Below are 27,825 nucleotides of genomic sequence, written 5' to 3' on the forward strand. Positions count from 1 at the left end.
GAAGTGACTTTCTTACTAATTACATGAAATGAGAGTCAAAGCACAAATTTATTTTGATTAGAAATAACTTAAGACGGTTGGAAGCAAATGTTCCTACTAAAATAAAGAGTTTAATGGTAGTACTTAAGTTCTTATCTTTACATTCCAAGTAAGCGGTGACGTTTTTCCCTTTGGGAGTAATCACACACGTTGTTCTACACCATATAAAGATCTAAAAGTCCTTCCAGAGAATAACACAGAATGAATAACCATAATATATATTTATATGTGTGTGACTCATAGTTTCTTGTTCAGGAACAACACACAGCGTGTTGTTGTGTCAGAGCTGATTACGTCATGGTGGTATTAAATCAAGGCCTCTCCTCTTGCACCATCGTCAGGCCAAAAATATGTCACTGCTGCACAAATCTATGAACACTTGTTAAATAAGCATCAGTTTCGGGCAAGGTATAACCTTTCTCAGTCTGTTTCTTGCAAGTATATAGAAATGCCAAACTTAAGAAGAAATTTTTATTTCCTAATGTGATATAAGTTGTACAGCCACATTAGTCTGTGAAGGTTCACGGTTTATATCCAGGTCATGGTTTATATCCAAAAAACACAGCTGAAACAAAAGCATGTCTGACAACATGTTTCAGTCACGTGGCAGTACAGTAAGAGTCATGTTTTTTGACTTTAACACCATGTGACCTCTCACGTCACTGTGAACAGTTCAGGGGCCCCTCAAGGGAAGGCCCCGTCTCCCTTTCTGTTCACACTCCACACATCAGACTTCAGATACTTCTCACAGAAGTTCTCTGACAATCCTGCTATTGTGGGTGCGTTGATGGTGGATTTTAGAAAGCAAAGGCTTCTTCGGTTTTAAGTGACTGGTGAGGAGTTAGCGCTGATGTCTACCTGAAATTTACATGACTAGGGTCTGTAACGGTCACTCACCTGTGCTTGGAGGAATCTGTTTTCATCCAGTGCTCCTTCTCGAATGAATGGTACCCATTAAGGGCCAGAGACTAGTGAAACATCCGTCCCCCAAAAAGCTTTCACCCCTGTTCACACCTTGAGACTGGAGATTCTGGACGTTAGTGTCATTCCTTCATTCACAGGTGAGTATCTGGTCGTTAATAGACCCTAGTCGTGTGAGTTTCAGGTGGGCACCCTCAGATGTTCCCGTTTAAACCCCAACTCCCAAAAAGTCATTGAGAACTGAATGAGCTACTTGAACGATGATGAGATATCTTCGAGAAGGTCCATTTGTACTTGCTTCAGCTTTGTTTTTCCATAGAGCCACACAAGCATGCTCTGTATTTTAGTGTTGTTCTGACAGCAACTAAAGTTATGAAAGTCACATTGATTGAGATGATATGACCCCCCTGCAGACATTCTTCTATAATAATGCTTATGTAGGCTGTTACGTCTTTAATAGTCTGTTATAAAATGGTGTTCAAGTGCAAAGGGAGCCTGATTTACTTAACACGCTGGGGGTTTCTCTTGCAAAACGCTGTGAAACAGATTAAGCTCTCACCGTGAATGAATTTGCCTCGGAGTCACATGCTACCGGTTATGAAAGAGGGTCTCCGATGCTTTATAACTAAACAGTGAGCCTCTTGTCTGCCTCCACCGCTCACCAATGTCTTGATAAGCCCGCGCCGAAGTACACTAATCTCTAAAGAACCTTCCCTGCCTCAAGAACTTCACCTCTGAAGGGAAAACGTACCTGTAGTATTTGCCCATGTTTAATTTATTTTTTGCTGTTTGCTGGGGATCAGTTTAAGCTTAGACCGAAAATGACTTCAGCCCTGAGGAGAGTGTATCATATCTCGGCATTCAGCTGGTATGCTTTTGTTGTTAAGAGCCTCACTGCCAAGGACGGAGAGGATCTACCACCAGGAATCTTCGTCTATGGAGGGCCATGGAAGTACCTCACTTTTTTGAATTTGGTGAGTGCATTACTTATTTTAGGCTGCAGTTTTATTTAAATATTAATGTGATGGAGATGTGAAAAATGCTTGTGATATTTCAGCTGTTGCAGATGACATTCTTTGGACTGGCAGCAGTGAATGATCTACAGCCTGGGAAAAAGGCAGACAGCACCCTGAGCAGATTTAAAGACCACCTCTTCTCCGTCTTTGCCTTCCCCGTGGGCATGGTGAGAAACACAATTTGGAGAACATTCCTAACACTTTTATCATAAAATAACTTGCATTAACTCTCCGTCGTCTGCTCTTTGTTTAGTTTGTGGTGCTACTTTTCTGGTCGATCTTTGCCTATGACAGAGAATTAGTGTACCCAGCGAGTATTGACGCCTTCTTCCCTCCCTGGATTAACCACGCTATGGTCTGTAAACTTAGCACTTTATTAAATCTTTCATTTACTGGTGTCATTGGTGCTGGGGCATCCTTTTTATTAAAATTTAAATTAATTCTCCTGTTCTAAACTGTTTTGTGTTTTCTCAGCACACATTAGTCCTTCCTGTTTTACTTGGAGAGGTGCTGGTGCAGCCTCACATCTACCCACAGACCAAACATGCGCTGGCAGCATTAGGAGTTGTGGGCTTGTCTTATTTATTTTGGTGAGTGTCAAGACACCATGTGCAGTGGTATTACGACTGAAAGTTTTCCTGTACAATAAAGGTCCACTAAGTCAAATCTGTTGCTCAGTGAAAGTAAACAGTGTCGCTTAGTGACGCATGTTCCACCACCTAGCTGTTATCCGTGTGCAACAGCTAACTAAGATAACATTCAACTCAACTATGCATGAACAGTTCTTTTCTTCCTTTGCAAGAGCTGCAAGTAAATGTTTCTATGATCAGACAAACGTCTAAATAGTTGTACATGGAGATGGGACTGGATGTCCATCAAAACACATCTGCTTTGACGACTTATCAGAGATGCCAAAGGGAGATCTTGGACATTCACAGAAATGTATCGAGGAAAGGAATCTCAACATCCGTCTTAAAGGGGAATTACAGTTTTTTAAAACCTGGACCTAATTTCTGGCATAAAATACGATCATTTACTCATCCATATAACTTTGGTGTCATTTGGAGACGTTTGGACGATATTTAGATCTGCGTGTATCCATATAGTGGGAGTGACTGGGGCACCGAAACACAGCCTCTTAATAACGCATTATCTGCTGTGAAACTCGTTCATTTCACCAATATTTTGTTATGATACGCTAGTGATATTCGCCGTTGAGTCCGGAGGAGTATCATAACAAAATATTGGTGAAATGAACGAGTTTCGTGGCAGATAATGCGTTATTTAGAGGCTGCGTTTCGGTGCCCCAGTCACTCCCACTATATGGATACACACAGATCTAAATATCATCTGAACGACTCCAAATGACACCAAAGTTATATGGATGAGTAAATGATTGTATTTTATGCCAGAAATAAGGTCCAGGTTTAAAAAACTGTAATTCCCCTTTAATGAAACCAGTGCAGTATCTAAATATGTTGTTACTATGACTAGTCCAGATTGGTCCGGTGCAGCGGTGTGCACCAGTTCACAGTGCAAACAGCTTGAGGCTATAAGTTCTTTTATATCTTCAATAGTTCTAAACTCTTTATGTATCGTGCAGAATAAAGGCCCTCACATGTTTAACAGAACATATCTTAAAGATACAGTATGCTGTGCATGCAATTCAATTTATTTTGATGTTACAATAGTCAGTGTAAGCAGGTAGAATATTAGTCACATTTTTGCCTTTTAGACAAGACAGTGCGAGATGATCTGATAGATGCAGTGATACTGTTTGTTTCCCTCTTCATGCTCTGCAGGATTGTATGGGTGTACGTGTCAGTTGGGATTTGGGTGTACCCCCTACTTGGGCGCTTCAGTACCGCAGGTCTGGTGGGCTTCTTCTTTTTCAACATGTCCGTGGTGACCTTGCTCTACCTGCTCGGGGACAAGCTCAACAGCCACGTCTGGAGTAAGAGACAATAAGATTTCCCGAGAAGACAAACAAAAGCGTCACGTGGTTTCCTCTAATCCTCTTGTCATTTCTCAACATCGTTCTCTCTTTTGTCTCCTTTAGGAAAGGACAACAAAGCAAAGTCTGTCTGACACATGAAATGAACCAGTGGCAACTAATTTTTCAGACAGCTAACACACTCCTCCTCTAACAAAATAAAAGTTTGAGTGCTTTTTTTCTTACATAATTGTATTATGATGACTATATTCTTCACATGTGCGGCTGTTACAAAACAGTATCATGTCCATTAGTATCCTCGTGGTACTTTCACATTATAAGCTGCCTCCAGTAACAAAACAACAGCAGACTTGTACAATATACATCTGATTTTACGACTCACTAAATGAGTATTTAACATCACAAAGCACGCGCATAATGTATCTGAAACATCTAAGCAGACCCAATAAAGCAAGTTCCTCTGACAACAGCACAACCAAACCAACTGTGTCCACTGTTTAATCTAAGGAATTTCTCGATTTTCGGAAGTATTGATGCTGAATTTTGCATTTAAAATGCCCATAACAAGCAGTGCGTCCATAACTTAAGCAGCCAAATATAAAACAGCTAATGTTGAACATGATTACATTAAGATTAGGCACCATTAACAAGTTATTCCTTGTGCATTGCAAGCGTCACGTTTGGCCTGAATTAAGTGCATTTTTTCCCGCTTATCGTGGAAGACTTGTAATCCAAAACACAATGCTGTGAAGCCTTGAATTTGATGCCAGCACAAATCCTCACGAATCTCCCAGAACAGCTGTGTTTTAGTGTCCGTCAGTTACTTCAGAAGACTTCTTTTTTTCAGAGGAGCTCAACTGCCATGCAAGTCTCTGTAGGCTTTAAGATGTTGGAGGTAGTTCGGATCTGCGTCCACCAATCCCACTGAGAGGACCTTCGCCAGCAAATGCACGTCTTGTTCACTCAGATCCCTCTGTTGAAGAGATGGAGGTCACATATTAAATCACAGTGATTATAAATAGTGTCTGCGTAAAGTTTTGATTGCTACGCACCTTCTTGAGGTTTCCAGAAGATTCAGGATTCTGGGACTTTAGAGATTTATTTCCCTGTTGATAAAAATGATCATTCCAGTCAGTCACTTTGCTTCCTAGTTCCCCATAATGGGCTCTTCCTCTAACAAATGCAGTTTTTTTTATCTGATCCTGAGTCTCATGAGCACATATCTTGTATTTTATCTGAATGATAAGCCATGCAAATGGTTATTCACCTCTTTGAGTCCCTTTGAAAACCACATTATAGCCAAGAGGAGGCCAACAACGATCTGAATACAAAAAAAAGAAGTTATTACAGTCTTCACTAGAGGAAAGCTTTAACAGTAGTGCATGCTCACAGATAAAATAAATGAAATTTGACTTACTCCCACCAAGTGCAACATGTCTTGAAACATGCCTCTCTTGTCTCCTTTCTGCTTATACTCTGATTTTTAGCGTAGAGTGAATTTAAAAGGTTCCTCCTGCTCTGAGACATCAGACCACACTGCGTCAAGTCAACACTGGGAAACACCCACGAAGAACCAGCGCTACCGGACGCACTACATTTTCAAGATGCGCCAGGCCCTGTACCTGAAAGATGTTAATCACCAGACACATGATTTGTTACGCAAACCCCTGCGTTAAAAAAAGGGCCTGCGCTGCTGTTGAAAGAGGGTCATAATTTTCTCTCAGCGTTGACGTACTTTCCAGTTTAAAATAATCCCTCTACGCAGTCACCTGCAAATATCAATAAAAGACAAAGAGTGACAAGTGACTGATGACCTGTGATTTCATGTTTCCAAGCAGCATTGTGAAACCCTTGGGAAAAGGTCAAATCAGCCACCACCTACAGCATTAGTCAGGTTAAGTTCAGTTAACACATTTCAAAATAAAAGTATATTAATGTCGATAAAGTGAACCAAGGATTATGCTTGTGTATGTGAGTGTAAATGTACAGAATGACAGAACATGTATCTGTAAGTATGAGTTCATGTATGTATACACATTGTATATGTACATACATATATGTATGTAGCATGTGTAAACGCCTATATTTTTTTAAAGTAATAATTTCTTTAATCCTCATCGTCACTCGATTAAATTTATTATAATTTTGCTAATTGTTCCGATTTCATTACCTTTGTTGTTTCAGTGTTTCAGCTTGAATTATTTTTTTATTTTTTTATTTCATTTTGTTTAATTTTTCTGCCCACATTTGTTTATTTTATTTTATTATTTATTTGTCATTAGTGTAATAGTTCATGCATGTTTTGTGTCATCGCCAGATGTCGCTGCAGCGTGCTGCGTCATGACGTCACCCGAGTAAAAGCCCAAACCTTGAATGAAAGAAGGAAACTCTCGCCGGGTGCGGTGGCGCGTGCCTGTAATCCAAGCTACCGGGAGGCTGAGGCTGGCGGATCGTTTGAGCTCAGGAGCTCTGAGCTGCAGCGGACTATGTCGATCGGGTGTCCGCACTAAGCTCGGTATCGATATGGTGCTCCTGGGGGAGCCCGGGACCACCAGGTCGTCTAAGGAGGGGTGCACCGGCCCAGGTCGGAAACGGAGCAGGTCAAAGCCCCCGTGCCGCTCAGTAGTGGGATCGCGCCTGTGAATAGACGCTGTAGTGCAGCCTGAGTAATACAGCGGGACCCAGTCTTTTTATCACTCTACGTACTAGTACATAAACTATTATCACAATACACACCATCAAACATCAGCTTTTACATCTTACAACATCTTCATCACTCATCTCCTCTTCTCCATTTAAAACCACTGCTGCTTCTTGCTGCAACACCGCCTCCACCTGGAAGACTGAGGTGGTCATTCCCCCAACATTGAACACAAAAGGTGAAAAGCCGCCTCCACCTGGAGAAGAGGAGGAATGAACACAGGTCAACAGTCAGACCAAATGGGGCAAAGTAGAAAAGAAAGATACAGCAGAAAGTGAAGAGGATAGGCAATAAGCAAATAGTTCTCATGATAAATTATTCTGACAAGTCGTTATTTCAGATAGAGACACAATCAAATGAAATGCATCCAGCTTCACTATTCACATTATTATAAATAGAGTGTCAGATACAGACATAGAGCTTTTGGTGGCTGTTTAGATTTAACTATAGGTTAACAGTGATTTTCAAGATATTTTTATTGTTTATATGAAAAAGTAACCAGGAGATACATAGATAACATTTTTAATTCTTATTTATAATGTCTGTCCTTAAAGATTTGAGTCGTGTTTATTGACACTTACATGGTATGTTGAAAACATACAGAGGAGTGAGATTTTTTTATGTCCAACTGTTTTATTATGTAGCCCTGCGATGGACTGGTGACCTGTCCAGGGTGTACCCCCGCCTCTCGCCCGATGACAGCTGGGATAGGCTCCAGCAGACCCCCGCGACCCTTAACAGGACTAAGCAGTTATAGAAGATGAATGAATGAATGTTTTATTATGTGCAACTAAGCTACTGTGACCAAGCAGTTTCCCTTGTGGATCAATAAAGTTTATCTAAGTCTAAGTCTAAGATAGGCCTGTAACCATGAGGCTGCAAGTTTTGGTTTTTATTTGTTGAGGTTTGGTTTTAAGATGTTTGACTCTCAGATTTCTGCCTCTGAGCAAATACAAGATACATGAGTGAAAGACCTTCCAGTGGGCAGCTTTACAGAGGAACTATTTAACACTAAAAAGTGGTCCCAATGAAACTATAGAAAGTGTAAAGTTTGGATTCTCCTTTCATGTTTATCATGTTGATCATTGTTTCTATACAAAAATCCAGTTGCTTTTAAAATGTCACTTTTCAAACTTCTACAAACCAATTTTTATGACATAGTAGATGTTGTGGATTTCATCTAACTCTGTGTCTCATTCTCTTTTTAAAAAGTGTGTTTGCTATGATACAAATGTACAAATCTTGTAGCCTACAAACCACCAGTGACTCAGATGTATCTGTGTCTGCAGCATTGACCAGTCCCTGCGTTAAAGACTTGTTCTCTAGTACTCTGTGGCATCATTGTGTGACAGCTGGCTACTGCAAGAAAACAAACTGCAGATATAAACTGATTTAAAGGAAAATCTAAATAAATAAACTGACACTTTATTACTGGATAGGCCTGATCTTTGAACACTACATCTATTAACGATCAGCTGCAGTTTCTCCTTTTCGTCAGCAGATGTCGCTGCGTGATGACGTCACCTTAGCAAAAGGCCAAATCTTGAATGAATGAAGGAAACTCTCGCCGGGTGCGGTGGCGCGCGCCTGTAATCCAAGTTACCGGGAGGCTGAGGCTGGCGGATCGTTTGAGCTCAGGAGTTCTGAGCTGCAGCGGACTATGTCGATCGGGTGTCCGCACTAAGTTCGGTATCGATATGGTGTTCCTGGGGGAGCCCGGGACCACCAGGTCGTCTAAGGAGGGGTGCACCGGCCCAGGTCGGAAACGGAGCAGGTCAAAGCCCCCGTGCCGCTCAGTAGTGGGATCGCGCCTGTGAATAGACGCTGTAGTGCAGCCTGAGTAATACAGCGGGACCCAGTCTTTTTAACACTCTACGTACTAGTACATAAACTATTATCACACACACCATCAAACATCAGCTTTTACATCTTACAACAGCTTCACTACTCATTCTACATCTTCTCTTCTCCTTTTAAAACCACTGCTGTTTCTTGCTGCAACATCGCCTCCACCTGGAGGACTGAGGTGGTCATTCCTGTCTCCTCCAGGTGGAGGACAAGTCAGCATTAAACACAAAAGGTGAACAGTAGAAAAGAAATGTGGAGCACAGAGGGAGAGGATAGGCAATAAGCAAAGAGTTCTCATGATAAATTATTCTGAATGGTGATTATTTCAGATAGAGACACAATCAAATGAAATCCATCCAGCTTTACTTTTCATATTATTATAAATATAGTACCAGATACAGACTAAGACTTTAGATTTAACTACAGGTTTAAAGTGATTTTCAAGTTATGTTTATTGTTTATATGAAAATGTAACCAGGAGATACATAGATAACATTTCTAATTCTTATAATGTTTGTGCTTAAAGACTTGAGTCATGTTTATTGACACTTACACGGTATGTTGAAAACATACAGAGGAGTGAGATTTTTATGTCCAGATAAGTCTGTAATCAAGAGGCTGCACGTTTTGGTTTTTATTTGTTGAGGTTTGGTTTAAAGATGTTTGACTCTCAGATTTCTGTATCTGAAAAAAATACAAGATACATGAGTGAAAGACCTTCCAGTGAGCAGTTTTACAGAGGAACTATTTAACACTAAACAGTGGTCCCAGTGAAACAATAGAAAGTGTAATGTATGGATTATCCTTTCATATTCATCATGTTGGTCATTGTTTTTATACAGAAAATGCAGTTACTTTTAAAATGTCAGTTTTCAAATTTGTACAAACCAATTTTTATGACTCAGATGTATCTGTGTCTGCAGCATTGACCAGTCCCTGCGTTAAAGACTTGTTCTCTACTCCGTGGCGTCATTGTGTGACAGCTGGCTACTGCAAGAAAACAAACTGCAGATATAAACTGATTTAAAGGAACAGTGGAAAAGAAATGTGGAGCAGAGAGGGAGAGGATAGGCAATAAGCAAAGAGTTCTCATGATAAATTATTCTAAATGGTGATTGTTTCAGGTAGAGACACAATCAGATGAAATCCATCCAGCTTTACTTTTCATATTATTATAAATATAGTACCAGATACAGACTAAGACTTTAGATTTAACTACAGGTTTAAAGTGATTTTCAAGTTATGTTTATTGTTTATATGAAAAAGTAACCAGGAGATACATAGATAACATTTCTAATTCTTATATTGTTTGTGCTTAAAGACTTGAGTCATGTTTATTGTCACTTACACGGTATGTTGAAAACATACAGAGGAGTGAGATTTTTATGTCCAGATAAGCCTGTAGCCTAATCAAGAGGCTGCAAGTTTTGGTTTTTATTTGTTGAGGTTTGGTTTAAAGATGTTTGACTCTCAGTTTTCAAATTTGTACAAACCAATTTTTATGACTCAGATGTATCTGTGTCTGCAGCATTGACCAGTCCCTGCGTTAAAGACTTGTTCTCTACTCCGTGGCGTCATTGTGTGACAGCTGGCTACTGCAAGAAAACAAACTGCAGATATAAACTGATTTAAAGGAACATCCAAATAAACAAACTAACCCTTTATCACTGAATAGGCCTGATATTTGAACACGAGCTACATCTCTTAAAGATCAGCTGCAGTTTCTCCTTTTCGTCACCAGATGTCGCTGCAGCGTGCTGCGTCATGACGTCACCCGAGGAAAAGCCCAAATCTTGAATGAATGAAAGAAGCTCTCGCCGGGTGTGGTGGCGCGCGCCTGTAATCCCAGTTACCGGGAGGCTGAGGCTGGCGGATCGTTTGAGCTCAGGAGTTCTGAGCTGCAGCGGACTATGTCGATCGGGTGTCCGCACTAAGTTCGGTATCGATATGGTGCTCCTGGGGGAGCCCGGGACCACCAGGTCGTCTAAGGAGGGGTGCACCGGCCCAGGTCGGAAACGGAGCAGGTCAAAGCCCCCGTGCCGCTCAGTAGTGGGATCGCGCCTGTGAATAGACGCTGTAGTGCAGCCTGAGTAATACAGCGGGACCCAGTCTTTTTAACACTCTACGTACTAGTACATAAACTATTATCACACACACCATCAAACATCAGCTTTTACATCTTACAACATCTTCATCACTCATTCTACATCTCCTCTTCTCTATTTAAAACCACTGCTGCTTCTTGCTGCAACACCGCCTCCACCTGGAGGACAGAGGTGGTCATTCTTCTGTCCTCCAGGTGGAGGACAAGTCAACATTGAACACAAAAGGTGAAAAGCCTCCTCCACCTGGAAGAGAGGAGGAATGAAGTCAACAGTCAGACCAAATGGGGCAAAGTAGAAAAGAAAGATACAGCAGAAAGTGAAGAGGATAGGCAATAAGCAAATAGTTCTCATGATAAATTATTCTGACTAGTCGTTATTTCAGATAGAGACACAATCAAATGAAATGCATCCAGCTTTACCAGACTTAGAGCTTTTGGTGGCTGTTTAGATTGAACCACAGGATTAAAGTGATTTTCAAGTTATTTTTATTGTTTATATGAAAAAGTAACCAGGAGATACATAGATAACATTTTTAATTCTTATTTGTAATGCTTGTCATTACAGTACGTTGAAAACAGAGGAGTGAGATTTTAATGTCCAACTGTTTTACTTGTGTTTCTTAAGAGTTTTTTTTTTGTTTGTTTGTTTTCTTTTTTTATGTTCAACTAAGCTACTGTGACCAAGCAGTTTCCCTTGTGGATCAATAAAGTGCATCTAAGTCTAAGATAGGCCTGTAACCATGAGGCTGCAAGGTTTGTTTTTTATTTATTGAGGTTTGGTTTAAAGGTGTTTGACTCTCAGATTTCTACCTCTGAAAAAATACAAGATACATGAGTGAAAGACCTTCCAGTGGGCAGTTTTACAGAGGAACTATTTAACACTAAACAGTGGTCCCAATGAAACAATAGAAAGTGTAATGTGTGGATTATCCTTTCATATTCATCATGTTGGTCATTGTTTTTATACAGAAAATGCAGGTCAAACTTGTACAAACCACCTAAGTGACTCAGATGTATCTGTGTCTGCAGCATTGACCAGTCCCTGCGTTAGAGACTTGTTCTCTACTCTGTGGCACCATTGTGTGACAGCTGGCTACTGCAAGAAAACAAACTGCAGATATAAACTGATTTAAAGGAACATCTAAATAAACAAACTAACACTTTATCACTGAATAGGTCTGATCTTTGAACACTACATCTACGATCAGCTGCAGTTTCTCCTTTTCGTCAGCAGATGTCGCTGCGTGATGACGTCACCTTAGTAAAAGCCCAAATCTTGAATGAATGAAGAAAGCTCTCGCCGGGTGCAGTGGCGCGTGCCTGTAATCCAAGTTACCGGGAGGCTGAGGCTGGCGGATCGTTTGAGCTCAGGAGTTCTGAGCTGCAGCGGACTATGCCGATCGGGTGTCCGCACTAAGTTCGGTATCGATATGGTGCTCCTGGGGGAGCCCGGGACCACCAGGTCGTCTAAGGAGGGGTGCACCGGCCCAGGTCGGAAACGGAGCAGGTCAAAGCCCCCGTGCCGCTCAGTAGTGGTAATCGCGCCTGTGAATAGACGCTGTAGTGCAGCCTGAGTAATACAGCGGGACCCAGTCTTTTTATCACTCTACGTACTAGTACATAAACTATTATCACAATATACACCATCAAACATCAGCTTTTACATCTTACAACATCTTCATCACTCATTCTACATCTCCTCTTCTCTATTTAAAACCACTGCTGCTTCTTGCTGCAACACCGCCTCCACCTGGAGGACAGAGGTGGTCATTCCTCTGTCCTCCAGGTGGAGGACAACTCAACATTGAACAAAAGGTGAACAGTGGAAAAGAAATGTGGAGCAGAGAGGGAGAGGATAGGCAATAAGCAAAGAGTTCTCATGATAAATTATTCTGAATGGTGATTGTTTCAGGTAGAGACACAAACAAATGAAATCCATCCAGCTTTACTTTTCATATTATTATAAATATAGTACCAGATACAGACTAAGACTTTAGATTTAACTACGGGTTTAAAGTGATTTTCAAGTTATGTTTATTGTTTATATGAAAAAGTAACCAGGAGATACATAGATAACATTTCTAATTCTTATATTGTTTGTGCTTAAAGACTTGAGTCATGTTTATTGTCACTTACACGGTATGTTGAAAGCATACAGAGGAGTGAGATTTTTATGTCCAGATAAGTCTGTAATCAAGAGGCTGCACGTTTTGGTTTTTATTTGTTGAGGTTTGGTTTAAAGATGTTTGACTCTCAAATTACTGCATCTGAATAAATACAAGATACATGAGTGAAAGACCTTCCAGTGAGCAGTTTTACAGGGGAACTATTTAACACTAAACAGTGGTCACAGTGAAACTATAGACAGTATAATGTATGGATTATCCTTTCATATTCATCATGCTGGTCACTGGTTATATACATAAAATGCAGTTACTTTTAAAATGTCAGTTTTCAAACTTGTACAAACCAATTTTTATGACTCAGTGTCTGCAGCGTTGACCAGTCCCTGCATTAAAGACTTGTTCTCTACTCTGTGGCACCGTTGTGTGACAGCTGGCTACTGCAAGAAAACAAACTGCAGATATAAACTGATTTAAAGGAACATCTAAATAAATAAACTAACCCTTTATCACTGAATTAACGTTCCATCTGTTCAAGATGAGCTGCAGTTTCTCCTTTACGCCACCAGATGTCGCTGCGTGATGACGTCACCTTAGTAAAAGCCCAAATCTTGAATGAATGAAGGAAATTCTCGCCGGGTGCGGTGGCGCGCGCCTGTAATCCAAGTTACCGGGAGGCTGAGGCTGGCGGATCGTTTGAGCTCAGGAGTTCTGAGCTGCAGCGGACTATGTCGATCGGGTGTCCGCACTAAGTTCGGTATCGATATGGTGCTCCTGGGGGAGCCCGGGACCACCAGGTCGTCTAAGGAGGGGTGCACCGGCCCAGGTCGGAAACGGAGCAGGTCAAAGCCCCCGTGCCGCTCAGTAGTGGGATCGCGCCTGTGAATAGACGCTGTAGTGCAGCCTGAGTAATACAGCGGGACCCAGTCTTTTTATCACTCTACGTACTAGTACACAAACTATTATCACAATACACACCATCAAACATCAGCTTTTACATCTTACAGCAGCTTCACCACTCATTCTACATCTTCTCTTCTCCATTTAAAACCACTGCTGCTTCTTGCTGCAACACCGCCTCCACCTGGAGAAGAGGAGGAATCAACGCAAGTCAACATTCAGGCCAAATGAGGGGAAAAGTAGAAAAGAAAGATGGAAAAGAGAAGGAGAGAATAGGCAATAAGTTATAGTTCTTATGATAAATTATTCTGACCAGTGACTTATTTCAGATAGAGACACAATATTTTTATGTGCTTATTCTGAGTATAATAAAGGTCAGAACATGTCCTGTGAGTAAGTGAATTTGCCCATTTTCCAGGAATGACAGTTCAAACAGTTTAAAATGAGGAAAAACACAAGTATGGAATTTTTTCATAGGGTATTAGTGAACAAAACTAGTGAAATTTGAAATAAAACTATTTCTAATACAGTTTTTGTCTCTTAACTCCATGTCTAGGAGTGTGTCACTGTCAATATTTCCACTCAGTTTTCTCAGGTTTTTCTTCAATCCCTGTGCAGAGGTTGAAACTACAGTCACTAAAATGATTTACTCCACTGTCACCAACTGTACGTTTTATTTTTCAGCCAATAAAATATTTTAAAAACAAATAATTTGGCTCAAACCTTCACAGATTAAACGGGGATGTTTTCCAGTTCAGAGTTGATATTTCCAATTCATTTTTGTTCTTAAGTGTGTGTTTTCGTTTTTAACCGGCACCCCTCACCTGTTCCTCGTGACTCCCACGGTTCAATCTGATTGGCCGACGCAGCCGTGCTTCTGCTCTCATTGGTCGGACCACCTGTCGCTCTTACGGCCGCGTCGGGGTCATTTCAGTCCAGCCCGACAGTCGCGTCAAGTCAGGTCATTGTCCATACCTTGAGAGAGACACACCAGAATGGCGGGACGTCTTCTTCTCCGAGCTGGTGGGACAGCTTTGCGGCTGAGGAGCAATGTGGTGGCGAGACCGCTGCACCGTGTCATGGCCACAGAGAGGGGTAGGAGTCCGTATTTGTTTGTGAGGACTTTAGACCGACACACAGGCCCGGAGGCTCAGGTTTATAAGCGCGACTGTCACCGGGCATTAGACGGAGTGAAGCTGAGGGAGCATGGCTGGTTTTGTGCCTGTGTTACCTTGATATTTTTAGATTATTGCGCAGTTTGCTTGCTTATTAAAACTCTATATACCATACAAGGCTCCTGCTATGGAATAACAGTTACATACTACTGGAAAACAAACATATTTATTAGCAGTAGCGCAATAATGTCCTTTGGACTCTCTAACTGCGTTGACTTTCACTTTTTTCCACCCGTTTGTGTCTGAATAAAATAATGAAGGTCATTCGGACTCTAACTGGTTGACAGGCCTTTTATTGACCCTCCTCCTTTGGCAGGCTGGCCTGGGTTGATGCCAGTATCCTGATAGGGGACTGGAGTATGTTGTTGTGGGAGGCGTCCACTGCCGACGTGCAGTCCTACTAGCACTCACTTCCTCCACTGACTGTGCACAACTTTATGACACTTGAACGTGCTTTCATTTGTAAAAACCTCTGCTATTTTTTTTTATTTTAGGAATCCCAACAGATGACGAACAGGCCACCGGTTTGGAGAGACGTGCCCTGCAGGCCTTCAAGCAGGGAAAGGTAGGCAACACCTTTTTTTTACACAAGTGTATGCTGTACTAAAACATGCACATGTACTAATTTTCTCTCACTCCAGGACCCCTATAGTATCCTGAAGCCCAAAAGCTATGCCGGTACAAAGGAAGACCCTCACATTGTGCCATGCATTGGAACCAAGAGGCTTGTGGGCTGTCTTTGTAAGTGACGCACGTTAAACACATATTTCTTAAGACTGTGCTCATTACACATCGGGTTTCTCATACTTGGGTTCTTCTCAGGTGAGGAGGACAACACCGCTATCGTGTGGTTCTGGCTTCACGAGGGAAATCCCCAGCGCTGTCCTTCCTGTGGTTCGCACTTTAAGCTGGTCCACCACGAGCTGCCCCACTGATACTAAAGCAGACATCTGTATTTTGCCTCCTCCGTGGCCATATACCGCAGTGTGTGCATGTCATTTAAGATGTACAGTTTGTCATTAAAATGTGAGCCTGAACTGAATCGTCTTGATGGAAATCTGTTGTTGGGTTTAGGATTAGAGTTTATAGATCAGCATTCGTCATCCTGGCTGGTTAAGTTATTCATGCTAAACTGGACTACCCCTAGAAGATTATACAGGCATACAGTAACTGGTGAGAAACTTAAAATTGAAGAGTTAAGTGCATTCCTTATGTGGAAATTGCTGTTCTTTACAACCTGGACCTTATTTCTGGCATAAAATACGATCGTTTACTCACCCATATAACTTTAGTGTCATTTTGAGTCGTTCGGACGATATTTAGATCCAGTGGAGCCATGTTGCAAAAAACTAGCAGCAGCAAATTACAGGTAAACAAGCCGACCGTCGTGGGTGCACGCGGCGCTCAGAGATGATATCATCCAGGTCAGAGGTTAGTAAATCAATCGACAGACCCCAGATGATGATAACAGGTAACTCTGGACTCAACGGGGAATAGCACTAGCATATCATAACAAAATATTAGTGAAATTAACGAGTTTCACGGCAGATAATGCGTTATTTAGAGTCTGCTTTTCGGTGCCCCAGTCATTTCAGCTATATGGATATACGCGGATCTAATTATCTAACGACTACAAGTTATATAGGTGAGTAAACGATCGCATTTTATGCCAGAAATAAGGTTCAGGTTGTAAAAAACGGTAAAGTTAAAAAACTGAAAGTTATAAATCATTCATGTTAAAATTACCTTTTGCCATAATTCTGAAATGCAAGAAGTGGCAATATCTAAATGCAGCGACCAATCAATCATTAACAAGACTTGAAATTATAATTTAAATTAAATTAATTAAAAAACAAACAAGCAAACTAAAAACATGATGGTACCTTACCCCCAAAATATTTATTTTTTTATTTGTGGATTTTTTTAAGGCATACGGCCGAGAAAATCCACAATCCAGCATCTAAAGCAAACTCACATTCACACCGCTCTCGATCAAATGTGACAACAGGACTTGTGTCAAACATACAAACATAAAGAGATTTTAGTTTACATTGTCTAGATTCAGACATTTAACGCTCAGGGGATCGACACAAAACGGGTAGGCTCCTGTAAAATACACTGATATGCTGCAGAAACTACGATCAGAGTGTACATTAAAATGTTGCATTTGTGTTGATTTAGTTTAAAACAGGCCTTTTTGAGCACACACTGCTGAGATGTTGACCACTGTGAACATAACAGACACATCTGTCCATTGCATTACGTTAGATTATAAGCTTCAGAAAGGTATTGCTGCTGCATGTCACTGTATTTTACAGGAGTTTATGTTGGTGTGTGCACGCCCTGTACTGTATACACCGGTAGTTTGCTTCATCATACTTGTCATATTCAAACATGAATAAAAGCATATCTACAAGAGCATATATCAAATGTGAATCGATTCATAGTACGACACTTGAATACAGTGATGGCCAGGAAAAAAAAAAAAAAAAAGAGAAAAATCCAAGATAGCATTTGTGTGAAAGTCATCTTAATAGTTTCTACTGCCAGGTGGCCACCTCCTTTCAACCGGGGCGCTGCAAAATGAATCATTTGGGAATGTGGTTGCCATCAACAGTAAACATGGGGTACTAGGCGTTTCTGTATGCTATCAGGCGAGATTAAAGCCTTGATTGTGATCTATAGCCTGTAAAAGCTTCTCACGGAGCGTCTCCAGAGTAGTGTACTTGGGCAGGTCCAGCAGGTTGAAGCAGGTGTGGGCAACGGGTAAATAATGCTCCCCTCCACCAGTTGGCTGGATCACCAGTTTGAGGCTTTTCATGCCCAAGATGGGTATGCGGTCACTTCCTGTGAGGAACACTGAACAAGACGAGAGACATCGTTTTCAGCTTTCCAGGTCGGCACAAACCATTCACCACCTTGTTGATAAAACGGACACGATATACACTGATCTGCCAAAACATTATGGCTAATATTGTGTAGCTCCCTCTTTTGCCACCAAAACAGCCAAGCCAAATTTAAGGCAAAGCTGTGATATCTGGCACCAGAGGCACATTTGGACAGAGATCTGGAGAACTTGGAGACACTTAGAAGTCACTGTGTTCCTTAAAACCATTCCTGAGACTTTTTTTTTGTCAATACTATATCTTAATGTAGGCGGACACATAGGAGACTTACAGTGGTCATAATGTTATGGCTGATCGGTGGAGTATCTGGCAGTACTTACAAAGAAACTGCTTTTTCTTCTCCAAAGGAAGATTGTGGAACACCTCCCAGAAGAGTCTGACGGTGGGATGATCTGTCCAGTACTCCCCTTTATATTCAGTACTCTGTGGAGAATAAACCAAACAATTTATCTTATGACCAACGAGGCTGACTATGACTGAACAGGTATATATATGTATTTTTTTTTAATTCTATCTCTAAAATTACCTTTTCGAGCTCCGTCCAGTCATAGTTGGTGTTGCCAATGACCATGGCTTGCAGTTCGTTTGGCTGGAACAGCTCTAAAACCTTTCCGCCGCACACTTTGTGGAAGCCTGCGTAGAAGCACTCGAACAGCGGGGCCACTGACGAGTTGAAAATGTAGTCTACGTAGGCGTTGACGAAGTCCTGCCTAAAGGAAGACAAAAAAAAAAGTGAATAACATGAAATTTAGTTTTTCTAATTCTTCATGCTAAGCTAAGCTAACCACTGACTGGCTCCATATGTGTATTTAACACACAGACAAGAAAGTGAAACTGACAAAATATTACCTGTTTGATTTATTAACATTGATGTCTTCACCATTGGGTATCAGCTCCAAGACTTCAGTGGCACCATAGTTTTCTTCTGTGATCTGAAAAATATCAACAACTCCGTTTAGATTCTGCAAAGAGTGCAACCATTTGTTTTATACTTTATACATCACAGGAAACATCTTACTGTGAAATTCAAGCAGAAGGTTTCCTCAAGATCATCTTCTGTGTAGTCTAGTAACTGCTGCAGACTCCTAGGTCAAGAAGACAAGTGCAATATTACTGCCTTTGTTGAACACAGGTCCTTGAATGAACACTTCCTGTGGCTATAACATTATGGTTTTAAAAGGCTAAGATGTAGTTAAGCTAACCGGGGTAAGCTACCATTCATTAACATGTTACATGGAAACCTCAGGTGACTGTTCCTTGATCTGACCTTCCCACATCTGGCATTAGCTCCTTCAGGTCATCCAGCGTTGGCTTCCTCTTCAGAAGCTTCTTGTAAAGGGCCACGGGGAAGTTGAGCTCCACTATGGTCAGATTGTAGATGGCCAGGCCACAGATGACGCCGATGAGGCTGAACAAGTCAATGTCCTCGAAGGTCTGCAAAGGATAGTCAGCGACTGTCAAACAACTGGTCACATTTAGGCTGCGTCAGTACTAATGGGGCTTTCACACTAGACATAAGAAAACAAGGACGACGACAAGTTACGACGCATTTTAACTTTTTTTTTGTGGCTCCTCTGACACGCCAACCAATCGTGCATTTGATTCACACGATACCGTGTAATACTTTCAGTCAATGCCCGTTCCAACCCCCCTCGTCGATGCTGCCACTTGAGTGACACTCCAACGGCAACTTGGCAACAATATCGCTGTCAACACGAACAGAGTTTAAGTGTGAAATTGAAGTTGCACGACTTCAGATTTTTTTTTTTTGATGAAAGTAAATTTGACATCGACTAGTCACTAATGCTTTTCAACAATGAAATCTATATTCTTGACCTGGACACATGCTGAGAACAGACAGGTCATGTGCTACATACTGTGTGCTGCAGACATGTATAGCCTTTATAATAACAGGCTGCAACTCAGCACCATCTATACAGCATTAAATAGTACTCCACAGCATGTTGGATGATGGGATAGTGTATCCGGGTTAAAAAAAATGCAGTATTTCTGCATTAGGTCCTAAGTGTTTCCAAAAGTCTCTGTTTTACAGCCACATCCTCATAGTTGAGGGTGTTTTTCGAGTGCACTCAAACACAGCTGGTGATACTTCAGCAGTGTGACTCAGCGCAAAAATCAAGTACCTTGTTTGAAAACCAGATGAGCCTCGACTCCTCGTAGTAACGAAACATCCCGTATTTTGGATCCAGCAGCTCTTTCATGATCAGGAGGAAGAACTCCTTTCTCACTCCTCCTGCATCGACCGCCTCCTCTCCAACAAATATCACCTGCCATGAACGTCACCAAGCAGTGAGGGACTGGGACGAGTGTATAAACAAAACACGCTAAAGCTGGGCTCAGGCTACAGGAGTGTTAAAATCCAACCCAATTTTAAAGTCAGATTGCATCACACACACTCAAGGAGAAGCTTTGCGTATTCTTGTCATTAACCTCAAGATTTTAAAATAATAGTGCAACACTCTACAGGATCTCAGTGCGGTGCAACATCTTGCTGTCAATGTACTAACTCCAGCCTGATAAGTGTCAGTAACGCACAGGCAGGGTGGTTTGCCAGAGGAAGAAGCAGAAGAAGACGAAGAAGTCTATTCTCCAGTCAGAACTGGAAGTGAAATTTAAAAAACTTGAGGGCTATAAAGTTTACTGGCCTGATGAATGTATGTCCAATTTGGGAAGTTTACAAGTGGATCTATAAATCCTTTCATTACCAGATAATCTGGGCTGATCCTCGGCACCTAGGAAGGTCCGGACCACATTTCTCTTCTGATTGTCATTAGAGGTGAATCCAGAGATAAATCACACTATACTCCTGTAGTCTGACCACAGCACAATACACTTCCATGATTTGATTCTTTAAAATATAAATACTGATTTTCAACTATGTTTGCAAAACCTTGAGCGGTTTCTTGTAGTCGACATTCTTAGACTTCCTCAGGACTTCCATGGTGTCTCCGACGATATTTTCCCTCCGAACGATAAGGATGAGGCACGGGTTTACGGATTCCACTGCCGGCATGAACATGGAGCTGAAGTTCTGCATCTGCGCCTGGTCCACTGCCATCTGTCAACACAACACGAGCGTGGTTAATGATTGACCGGAGATGGAGCCCCTTTTACACCGAGCAATTAAGGAAACGTTCATTGAGTGATTTACTGTGCATTACCTGCATCTGTATGACCGCGTCGGTCTGAAGCAGTGTGGTCTTCGCTTGAGCATCAAAAACAAAGGGATACCTACACAGAGTCACCACACCATCGTGACCCTGACGGACAAACGCTTAAGATTACAACCTCAAACTCAAACAGTGAAGTGAATTGTGTAAGTGACACCATCTGACTCACTGGGTACATCTGCCTCTGGATCCATGTGACGTAGTCATTTCTGATGTCTATCAGGTTGTCCAGCTCGTGAATGTAGAATTTATCGTACTGGATGATGTGTGCCGCTCTCTCACTCACCTGAAGCGACAATGAGGAATGGATGTCATCAACAGTCCTTGAAGGCAACATATGACGTACTGTAGGAATCTGACATGCAACAGCTGCTGTAACACAAATCCATGGATTTATTTTATGTGTTCATTCGTTTCTCACCGTGTGCAGCATCTCCAGGAGTCGGAGGGACGTGTCCAAGAAACAGGAGAAAATTCTCTGCTCCACTGAGGGAATGCCCACCTTGTGCATCTGAAGCAGATAGACCACCACCTCCTTGTACAACTCAACCAACCGCTGGAAGACTGGCGGCTCGAATGTTGACCACCAGTTGCCTGAAGAAAACATTCGTACAAGAATTCAGATAAATACAAGTGTGAGAAATAAAGCATAAAAACACATTCCTACCTAATACTTTTCGTGGAGCCTCTTTCAGGCTGATGAGGGATTTAGCAAACGGGATGGAGATGGTGACGTAATTGTTTCGGTCACTGAAGAGAGGGCATTCTGGAAGAGTGAGGTAGAGTCTCAGGGCTTCGATGTCTGGGGGAGAGTTGCTTAGTCTGGGAATTAGGTTCTTTTCCAAACTGGCAGCAATCTGGGGCAGAAAATGCACATGAATCTGTTAGGATTAATGCACTAAATCCCTAATAGGCTCAGTAGTCATCTGTGGGGTGAGGTGACATGGTGCGACCGATGCAAGAACATGGAGCTAAAAATAAATCCTACAGTTTTTTAGGCAGCCAATCAAAGTTATATGAAAACCTGCACTTTTTCCCTCTGTAAATTCTTCATTTATCAAAGCCAATAATGCATGAGGTTAAACCTAAAGTCCCAAAGCAGAAGGTAACACATAAAATACACCTTGAAATGTGAATATTGACAGTAAATATAAACCTGTGTGCAGGTATATGACATACTGACAGGTTCTGGAGGCATCCACTGACCTGTTGGGTGACCTCGGGGTGGTCTTGTTGGATCACTCTGTGGAGCAGTAGGCGAGCCATGTTCATATCCACCCCTGAACATTTGCTGGTGGTACTGTAGTGATCTGGATGACTGCATAAATAAATAAATAAACAGAATATGAGATGATACAGGTCGCAAAAAAAGTCAAACCACCAAGTAAAACATGTGTACGTAACCTCTTAAATTAACACACTGCAGCTTGCCAAGACTGCTGATAGCATTTCTGAACAAAAGTGGAATCTCTCAGCAAAAACGAAACATTATAAAATCCACAAAGACTGTAGCAACGGGTGACTTTGCGTGGTTCTTGTGAACTACAGCGGGTGGCGTCAGCGATAGCCAAACAGCTGACTCTGACAAACGCTCCATCTGTGATCATGTATTGGGCAGAAAATGTCAAACAAAATAATAAAAATTACAGCTATACACCGTTATGAAACAATGACAAAAACCAAAAGACTTTCTGATCAGACTGTAGATGAAAGCAGACTTTAAAATGCGAGTACCTTGTCGAGAGGAAGGATCCATTGAGGCTGCTTGCTGAGGAGAACACGAGCTCAATCTCACTAAGGGAACCATAAGAGGCAAGTTATTAGTATGACTACTTTTCCAAGCAAAATCTCCATAAAGAATGTGTTCAGTTGTTAAAAAAACATGTAAAAAAGTAAAGCTAGCAGTAACACTAATAGGCCAAAGTTCTTCCGAGGAGAAGACTTTACTTGGAGATTTCTAGCGGGAGTCTTCCTGGGGAGTAGTTCAACCATTTTTGTATGATGTCCTCGTTCAAGCAGCAAATCTTTCGTTGGGGATCTTGTATTCTCACATCATCCATGTTGTGAGAATGGAGGTTCTACGACGAAGAAATAAAATAAAAGGTTGAAAAATTGATGAAAACTTTTATGTAAATTAAAGTTAAGGGGAAAAAGAAGCTCGTAAGTGTAAAGAAAAGCAAAACCTTGCAGCATCTTACTCGAATCCAACCAAATAAATCACAAAAAAGACGATGCACAGTATCATGCTAGAACAACAAGTCATCAATAATTTATGCACATGACTCCATCCTTAAAAAAAACAAACATGTATTGCCAGTTTAGGATCAAGTGAAGCAGATAAATTTTGTTCTTGTCCTGTTTGGCTCTTAAACTTCGCAAAAGTCTAATCCAATCCACTTTATTTATATACCACAATTTTTAGCAAACGCAAGGTTTCCAAAGTGCTGCACAACAAGATAAAACACAATAAATAGATAACACAATATAAGCACAATAAAAAAAGATGAAGCCCAATAAAAAGATGAAAGTCTAAAGTATAAGGTGCTTCATCATAACTTACATTGGCAGTGCAGTAGTGAGCAAAGCTCTGATCTCCTCCCGCATAAATCCTCTTGACACAACAGTTCTGCTCCGAGACTGTAATAAAAGGAATAAAAACACATGTATCTGTATTCATGATATCATGAGATCAAACGGTGATGGTAATATGTCTGAGTCCACTGAGAATCAACAACCAGCTTTCTGCAGCTTTAGCTCATTGTTCCTGTTCAGAGCTTTATTAAACAATGGACGCTGATAATTTTCTGTTAGTGGAGCAAACCAGGGATAAAGTGATCTACAATAAAGCGGATGCTTGGAGCCTGATAAGTCAATTATTACATATATTCTGCACCTCACTACCATCTAGTCCTCAGAAATCACTTGATGTGGTTTTACTTACTTTCTTCCCCTGTATCTGTTGGAGGATTCAAGGCCACCCAGGGTCCTTTGACAGGGGCGGGGCTTTTTCTGTTGCAGGTGGAGCGCGTACCAAGCTGCCCGTTTCCTCCAAGCCCAAAGGAATCCATCTTTCCAGAGGAGGGGGTGAAAGCCAACGTGTGCTGTCTTTTAAGTTCACAGAAGTTTGCAAATGTTCAGTGAAATCAATTCAATAAAATCCCGTTTTGTCCATTCAGACATTCACATTTTACCTTCCACATGCGATCTGTGTGACCACGTTTCCCATGAGCTCAAACACTTTCCTGGGGTTGATTTCATGGTTCGTAGAGTTATGCCCGAGCTGCCCGTATCCTCCTGCTCCGAATGTAAACACGCCTCCTTCCTGTAAAATCAGCAGCACCAGTTATCCTGACATTCGAAAGGACAAGAACAGGATAAGGACTACTGTATAAGCAAACTCCGCTGATTGTGGCACTAGAACAAACACATAACATGTTAAGATTTTAATCCTGTTATTCCCCATGCCCCAAAGCTTGTTATGACAACATTACATACCAGCTTAATTACTGACATAAAGCACCATTAGTAAAAGAAGATTAAAGAAGAAGATGTCAAGATGATTACCTACTGAAACTTTGATCTAAAACCCTCTAGGGCTGCCTCTTGGTTTAACGCTGACCTACTGCTACTGCACTTAGTAGAAATGGTTACCAGACTAAATGTCATACAACAAACTAGACATCCATCATTCATTTGTTGTTTTTATATCTTAAAACAGTAATTGTTCAATGACCGCGGGTCAAAAATAAAGCTGGGCAACAAAAATAAGGCAACTAATCACACACCACTTTTTAAAGACTCAAAATAAAGTCTTCCACAGTCAAAACTACAGTTTTATTAAATTACAAAAAACCCCTTGTTACTTAACTTGGTCAGTGCTGCTGTGTGATCTTCTCCACAGGAGACGTAAATCACTCTCTGCGATCTAAGGGACTTCAGGAGGGTTGGGAAATACCGATCTGAAACAGACCTCCTGAAAATTAGCCAGAGATTATCGTTTGAGTGCCCGCATGTGCCTTTGGGTTTCAGATCACCCACCATTGCTGTCATTGAGACCCAGCTGACCGAACTTGTTGCGGCCCCAACCGAACACCGCTCCTGAGAGAGTGAGGGCGAAGCTGTGAGCACCACCTGCTGATATCTGAGCAAAAGGAATGCCCTGCAGAGACTGAACGATATGGGGCGCGGGAATGCTCTGCCCGTTACTTCCTAGCCCGAGTTGACCGTATCGATTCTGGCCCCAGGAGAAGACGTGGCCCCCTGCGGCACAACAGATACAATTGAAGCGGCTCAGAGTGAGGAAATCATAATAAGCAGAATAAATAAACATGTGTTATGCGTGTGAAAACCATTCTCACCTCTTGAAAGTGCATGGGAGTGCCAATACCCACAGGCTACCTGAGCAATTTGTACATCTGACAAACTCTTGATGTTTCTGTTATGGTTAAAGAGTGGGAAAACATTATTTAAGCTTATTGAAAGAATAACATTATGTGCACAAGAATATAGGAAAGGCCATAAACGTATGCTGATTAGATTGCACGTGCCTTCAAATAACAGAGCAGGAGCAGATGTCCCACAGAAAGGTTGCATGTAAACAGGTATGCACAAAAAAAAGTGTGTGGTTGATTTTACCTAGGCACTCGAATACATTCCTCAAAGTTATTTAATCCCAGCTGTCCATCTGAACCAAAGCCCCATGAGAAAACCTGTCCTTTGTCGTTCAGGGCCAGAGTATGGGACTCGCCACATGACACCGCAACTATGATCTGTGCGTCCAAGGCCACTACCTGTTCTGGAAGCACAAGAGGGACAAAAAAAATGTTTACATGACCACAACTGGCTACTGCAACCAAACCAAGACAAATGCAACCAACCTGGTTTCTTTCTGGACTTCTCGTGTCCCAGCTGACCCAGGTCATTGCAGCCACAGGTGTACACTGTCCCGTCATCCAGCACGAAAGCCGTGTGTCTGCGGCCACACCCCACATCACACACTTGCTTTCCGTGGAAGAATTCACATTTTCGTGGCTCAACCACAATCTCCTCATCAATCCCACCCAAGCCTAGCTGTCCGTAGGAGGCATTTCCCCAGCACAGCATTGTTGCTCTTCCCTTTTGGCTCAACGTGCCAGCAGGATACCCGCCTCTGTGAAAAGATACCCACGCTAATATAACCTTACACAGCACAATCACACAGCCATAGTTTTAGTGGCACACTTCAGCTGCTCTCACCTAGCAAGGCAGCCACATGACGGTACGGCTAAATAACATTGTCGTTACGTTAAATAAATGCGTGCATGTGTTTAGGGTGACACACACACGTGCACATATAACACCAATACATTAAAATCTTAGCTGACCTGGATACATGTAAACAGATTAGCCTGCTAAATTAGCGACAGTAGGTGAATTACATTGAGTTAGCTAAAACCAGCCACAAACATCACTTCCGGTTTCGCGAGTCCGGGCTAACACATTAAAACTCAAGTCTTTTAAAAAAAAAAAAAAGTGCTTCTAAAATTAACACACACGCTTAAAAGCTCGAATAAATAAAAAAATAAACAATAATTCGAATATTTTAGATTATTTTTAGATTTATATTAATAATTTCCTTTTATTTTAAGCGGAAGTGGAGCTCTTATTCTGACAGGAGGGCGTGGATGAGGGCGGCTAGCATGTCTGTTGACGTTCCGTTATCAAGATCATCACAAGCGCAATCCAATCGGTCGTGACTGATTCAACTTGACCAACTTTAATTTCACGGCGATTTAAATTGCCACAGTCCACTTAGATATAGCAGCAAACGACATTTAAGTACACATGTTTAGTAAAAGCGTACGACACGTGGTGACACGGACACAGTTTGATTTTGTGACCAACGGTTCTGTGAGCAAGCTAACTGCAGCCAACTAATGTGGTTGTTGTGAGTTAATTTAGTAACCACACTGCATAGCTAAGTGTCTCAACCTAAACAGCTGCTATTCCTTTACGTCTATCCCAAAGCTGTTAGTTTAACAACTCATAGCCAGGTGTTATTCAGATGTAACGTTAAAACCAAACACTAAATCTTACCAGAGTCTTCCAGAGTTTTTTCTCGCAAGCCAGTCCGACTGTTTAAAAACGTACACGCCAGCCCATTTTTAATATTTAATATTAAAAGACAAACTGCAGGATAGTAGTTAAAAAAAAAAAAAAGAGAAAAAGTCCTACCCAGTCCCTTCACTCCACAGTTCTGTCAACAACTGCTGTACGGTGCTGTCGAAAAACACATCAAGCCATCTGTACTAAACTCTGAATTTCCGCTTTTTCTTTTCGAAATAAAAGCAGCTTTCCCACAGTAGCGCTGCAATGATTAAGAAGGAGTGAAAACAGGCCTTTCAGTTTCATTCAGTTTTGACAATACTGCCAGGCTGGTCTTAGTACTTTATTGGAATAAGTGTAGTGCAACTGTAAATTCTTTGTTCAACTGTGGTGTACTTTAATTTGAAGGCCGGTTTATTTAACCGGAAGCTGCGCTGCGTGTACGCCTGTCTTGCTTGACGGAGGTGAAGAAATGTCGCGAAGCATCCGAAATGTTCTAGATGTGGCGCATGCGTGCCCCTGCAGTGAAATGTACAGTACGATTTTAAGTAAGTACCTCTTCTATATACGGTCTATGGTAAATAGAGTGTGATCAAAACCACACACATATTCCCCCCACCGCTGCCACACACACACTTTTTTTTTAATTAAGTGTGCACAATTAGCTCAGACATGGTTGCTTGTTTAATAAAGGTGAAAGTGAAAGCGCGAAAGAGAACTTCAGTGCGCAATATCGACCCCAAAATTAAAAGATTATATACACAAAAGGAACAACACTAAATACTGCATGCCACATACCTTATACAGTAGGAATATAACTGTATTTGTGTGTGTATACGTTGTTGTAATGCACATTATCAAAT

General features: G+C 41.5%; 3 protein-coding genes across 3 annotated transcripts; 2 read left to right on the plus strand and 1 right to left on the minus strand.

Annotated features, from left to right (window-relative positions):
- The first annotated feature begins 1,666 nt into the window (after positions 1 to 1,666).
- LOC311499930 (androgen-dependent TFPI-regulating protein) lies at positions 1,667 to 4,138 on the plus strand. The gene is made up of 6 exons (XM_084561070.1): positions 1,667 to 1,934; positions 2,018 to 2,143; positions 2,230 to 2,331; positions 2,451 to 2,566; positions 3,779 to 3,930; positions 4,036 to 4,138. The coding sequence occupies exons 1-6, from the start codon at positions 1,782 to 1,784 to the stop codon at positions 4,062 to 4,064; spliced, it is 678 nt and encodes a 225-aa protein (XP_084417196.1). The 5' UTR covers positions 1,667 to 1,781; the 3' UTR covers positions 4,065 to 4,138.
- Positions 4,139 to 14,345: 10,207 nt separating this feature from the next.
- On the plus strand, positions 14,346 to 16,306 carry cox5b2 (cytochrome c oxidase subunit 5B2). The gene is made up of 4 exons (XM_084562393.1): positions 14,346 to 14,701; positions 15,276 to 15,346; positions 15,423 to 15,522; positions 15,604 to 16,306. The coding sequence occupies exons 1-4, from the start codon at positions 14,602 to 14,604 to the stop codon at positions 15,714 to 15,716; spliced, it is 384 nt and encodes a 127-aa protein (XP_084418519.1). The 5' UTR covers positions 14,346 to 14,601; the 3' UTR covers positions 15,717 to 16,306.
- A 354-nt stretch (positions 16,307 to 16,660) lies between these two features.
- On the minus strand, positions 16,661 to 27,111 carry herc4 (HECT and RLD domain containing E3 ubiquitin protein ligase 4). The gene is made up of 24 exons (XM_084561586.1): positions 26,954 to 27,111; positions 25,756 to 26,027; positions 25,514 to 25,673; positions 25,237 to 25,313; positions 24,917 to 25,138; positions 24,746 to 24,837; positions 24,070 to 24,200; positions 23,820 to 23,983; positions 23,439 to 23,515; positions 22,826 to 22,956; positions 22,613 to 22,672; positions 22,085 to 22,196; positions 21,546 to 21,735; positions 21,300 to 21,472; positions 21,048 to 21,164; positions 20,870 to 20,968; positions 20,599 to 20,766; positions 19,832 to 19,975; positions 18,955 to 19,121; positions 18,706 to 18,772; positions 18,537 to 18,619; positions 18,214 to 18,397; positions 18,008 to 18,110; positions 16,661 to 17,640 (listed from the first exon to the last, which is right to left on the minus strand). The coding sequence occupies exons 2-24, from the start codon at positions 25,979 to 25,981 to the stop codon at positions 17,432 to 17,434; spliced, it is 3,156 nt and encodes a 1,051-aa protein (XP_084417712.1). The 5' UTR covers positions 25,982 to 26,027; positions 26,954 to 27,111; the 3' UTR covers positions 16,661 to 17,431.
- Positions 27,112 to 27,825: the final 714 nt, after the last annotated feature.

Source organism: Chelon labrosus, assembly GCF_963514085.1.
Source record: "Chelon labrosus genome assembly, chromosome: 15".
Lineage (NCBI taxonomy): Eukaryota > Metazoa > Chordata > Actinopteri > Mugiliformes > Mugilidae > Chelon > Chelon labrosus.

What these genes read in the sequence shown, in the direction of transcription:
- herc4 (XM_084561586.1), bottom strand. Translation starts at nt 25,981, where the DNA reads ATGCTGTGCTGGGGAAATGCCTCCTACGGACAGCTAGGCTTGGGTGGG. An exon ending in GAAGTCCAGAAAGAAACCAG is followed by an intron (nt 25,674 to 25,755) that starts GTTGGTTGCATT and finishes TTGTGCTTCCAG; the next exon opens with AACAGGTAGTGGCCTTGGAC. An exon ending in ACACAGATCGCATGTGGAAG is followed by an intron (nt 23,984 to 24,069) that starts GTAAAATGTGAA and finishes TGAACTTAAAAG; the next exon opens with ACAGCACACGTTGGCTTTCA.
- cox5b2 (XM_084562393.1), top strand. Translation starts at nt 14,602, where the DNA reads ATGGCGGGACGTCTTCTTCTCCGAGCTGGTGGGACAGCTTTGCGGCTG. An exon ending in TGTCATGGCCACAGAGAGGG is followed by an intron (nt 14,702 to 15,275) that starts GTAGGAGTCCGT and finishes TTTTTATTTTAG; the next exon opens with GAATCCCAACAGATGACGAA. An exon ending in AGGCCTTCAAGCAGGGAAAG is followed by an intron (nt 15,347 to 15,422) that starts GTAGGCAACACC and finishes CTCTCACTCCAG; the next exon opens with GACCCCTATAGTATCCTGAA.
- LOC311499930 (XM_084561070.1), top strand. Translation starts at nt 1,782, where the DNA reads ATGACTTCAGCCCTGAGGAGAGTGTATCATATCTCGGCATTCAGCTGG. An exon ending in CCTGGATTAACCACGCTATG is followed by an intron (nt 2,332 to 2,450) that starts GTCTGTAAACTT and finishes GTGTTTTCTCAG; the next exon opens with CACACATTAGTCCTTCCTGT. An exon ending in GGCTTGTCTTATTTATTTTG is followed by an intron (nt 2,567 to 3,778) that starts GTGAGTGTCAAG and finishes CATGCTCTGCAG; the next exon opens with GATTGTATGGGTGTACGTGT.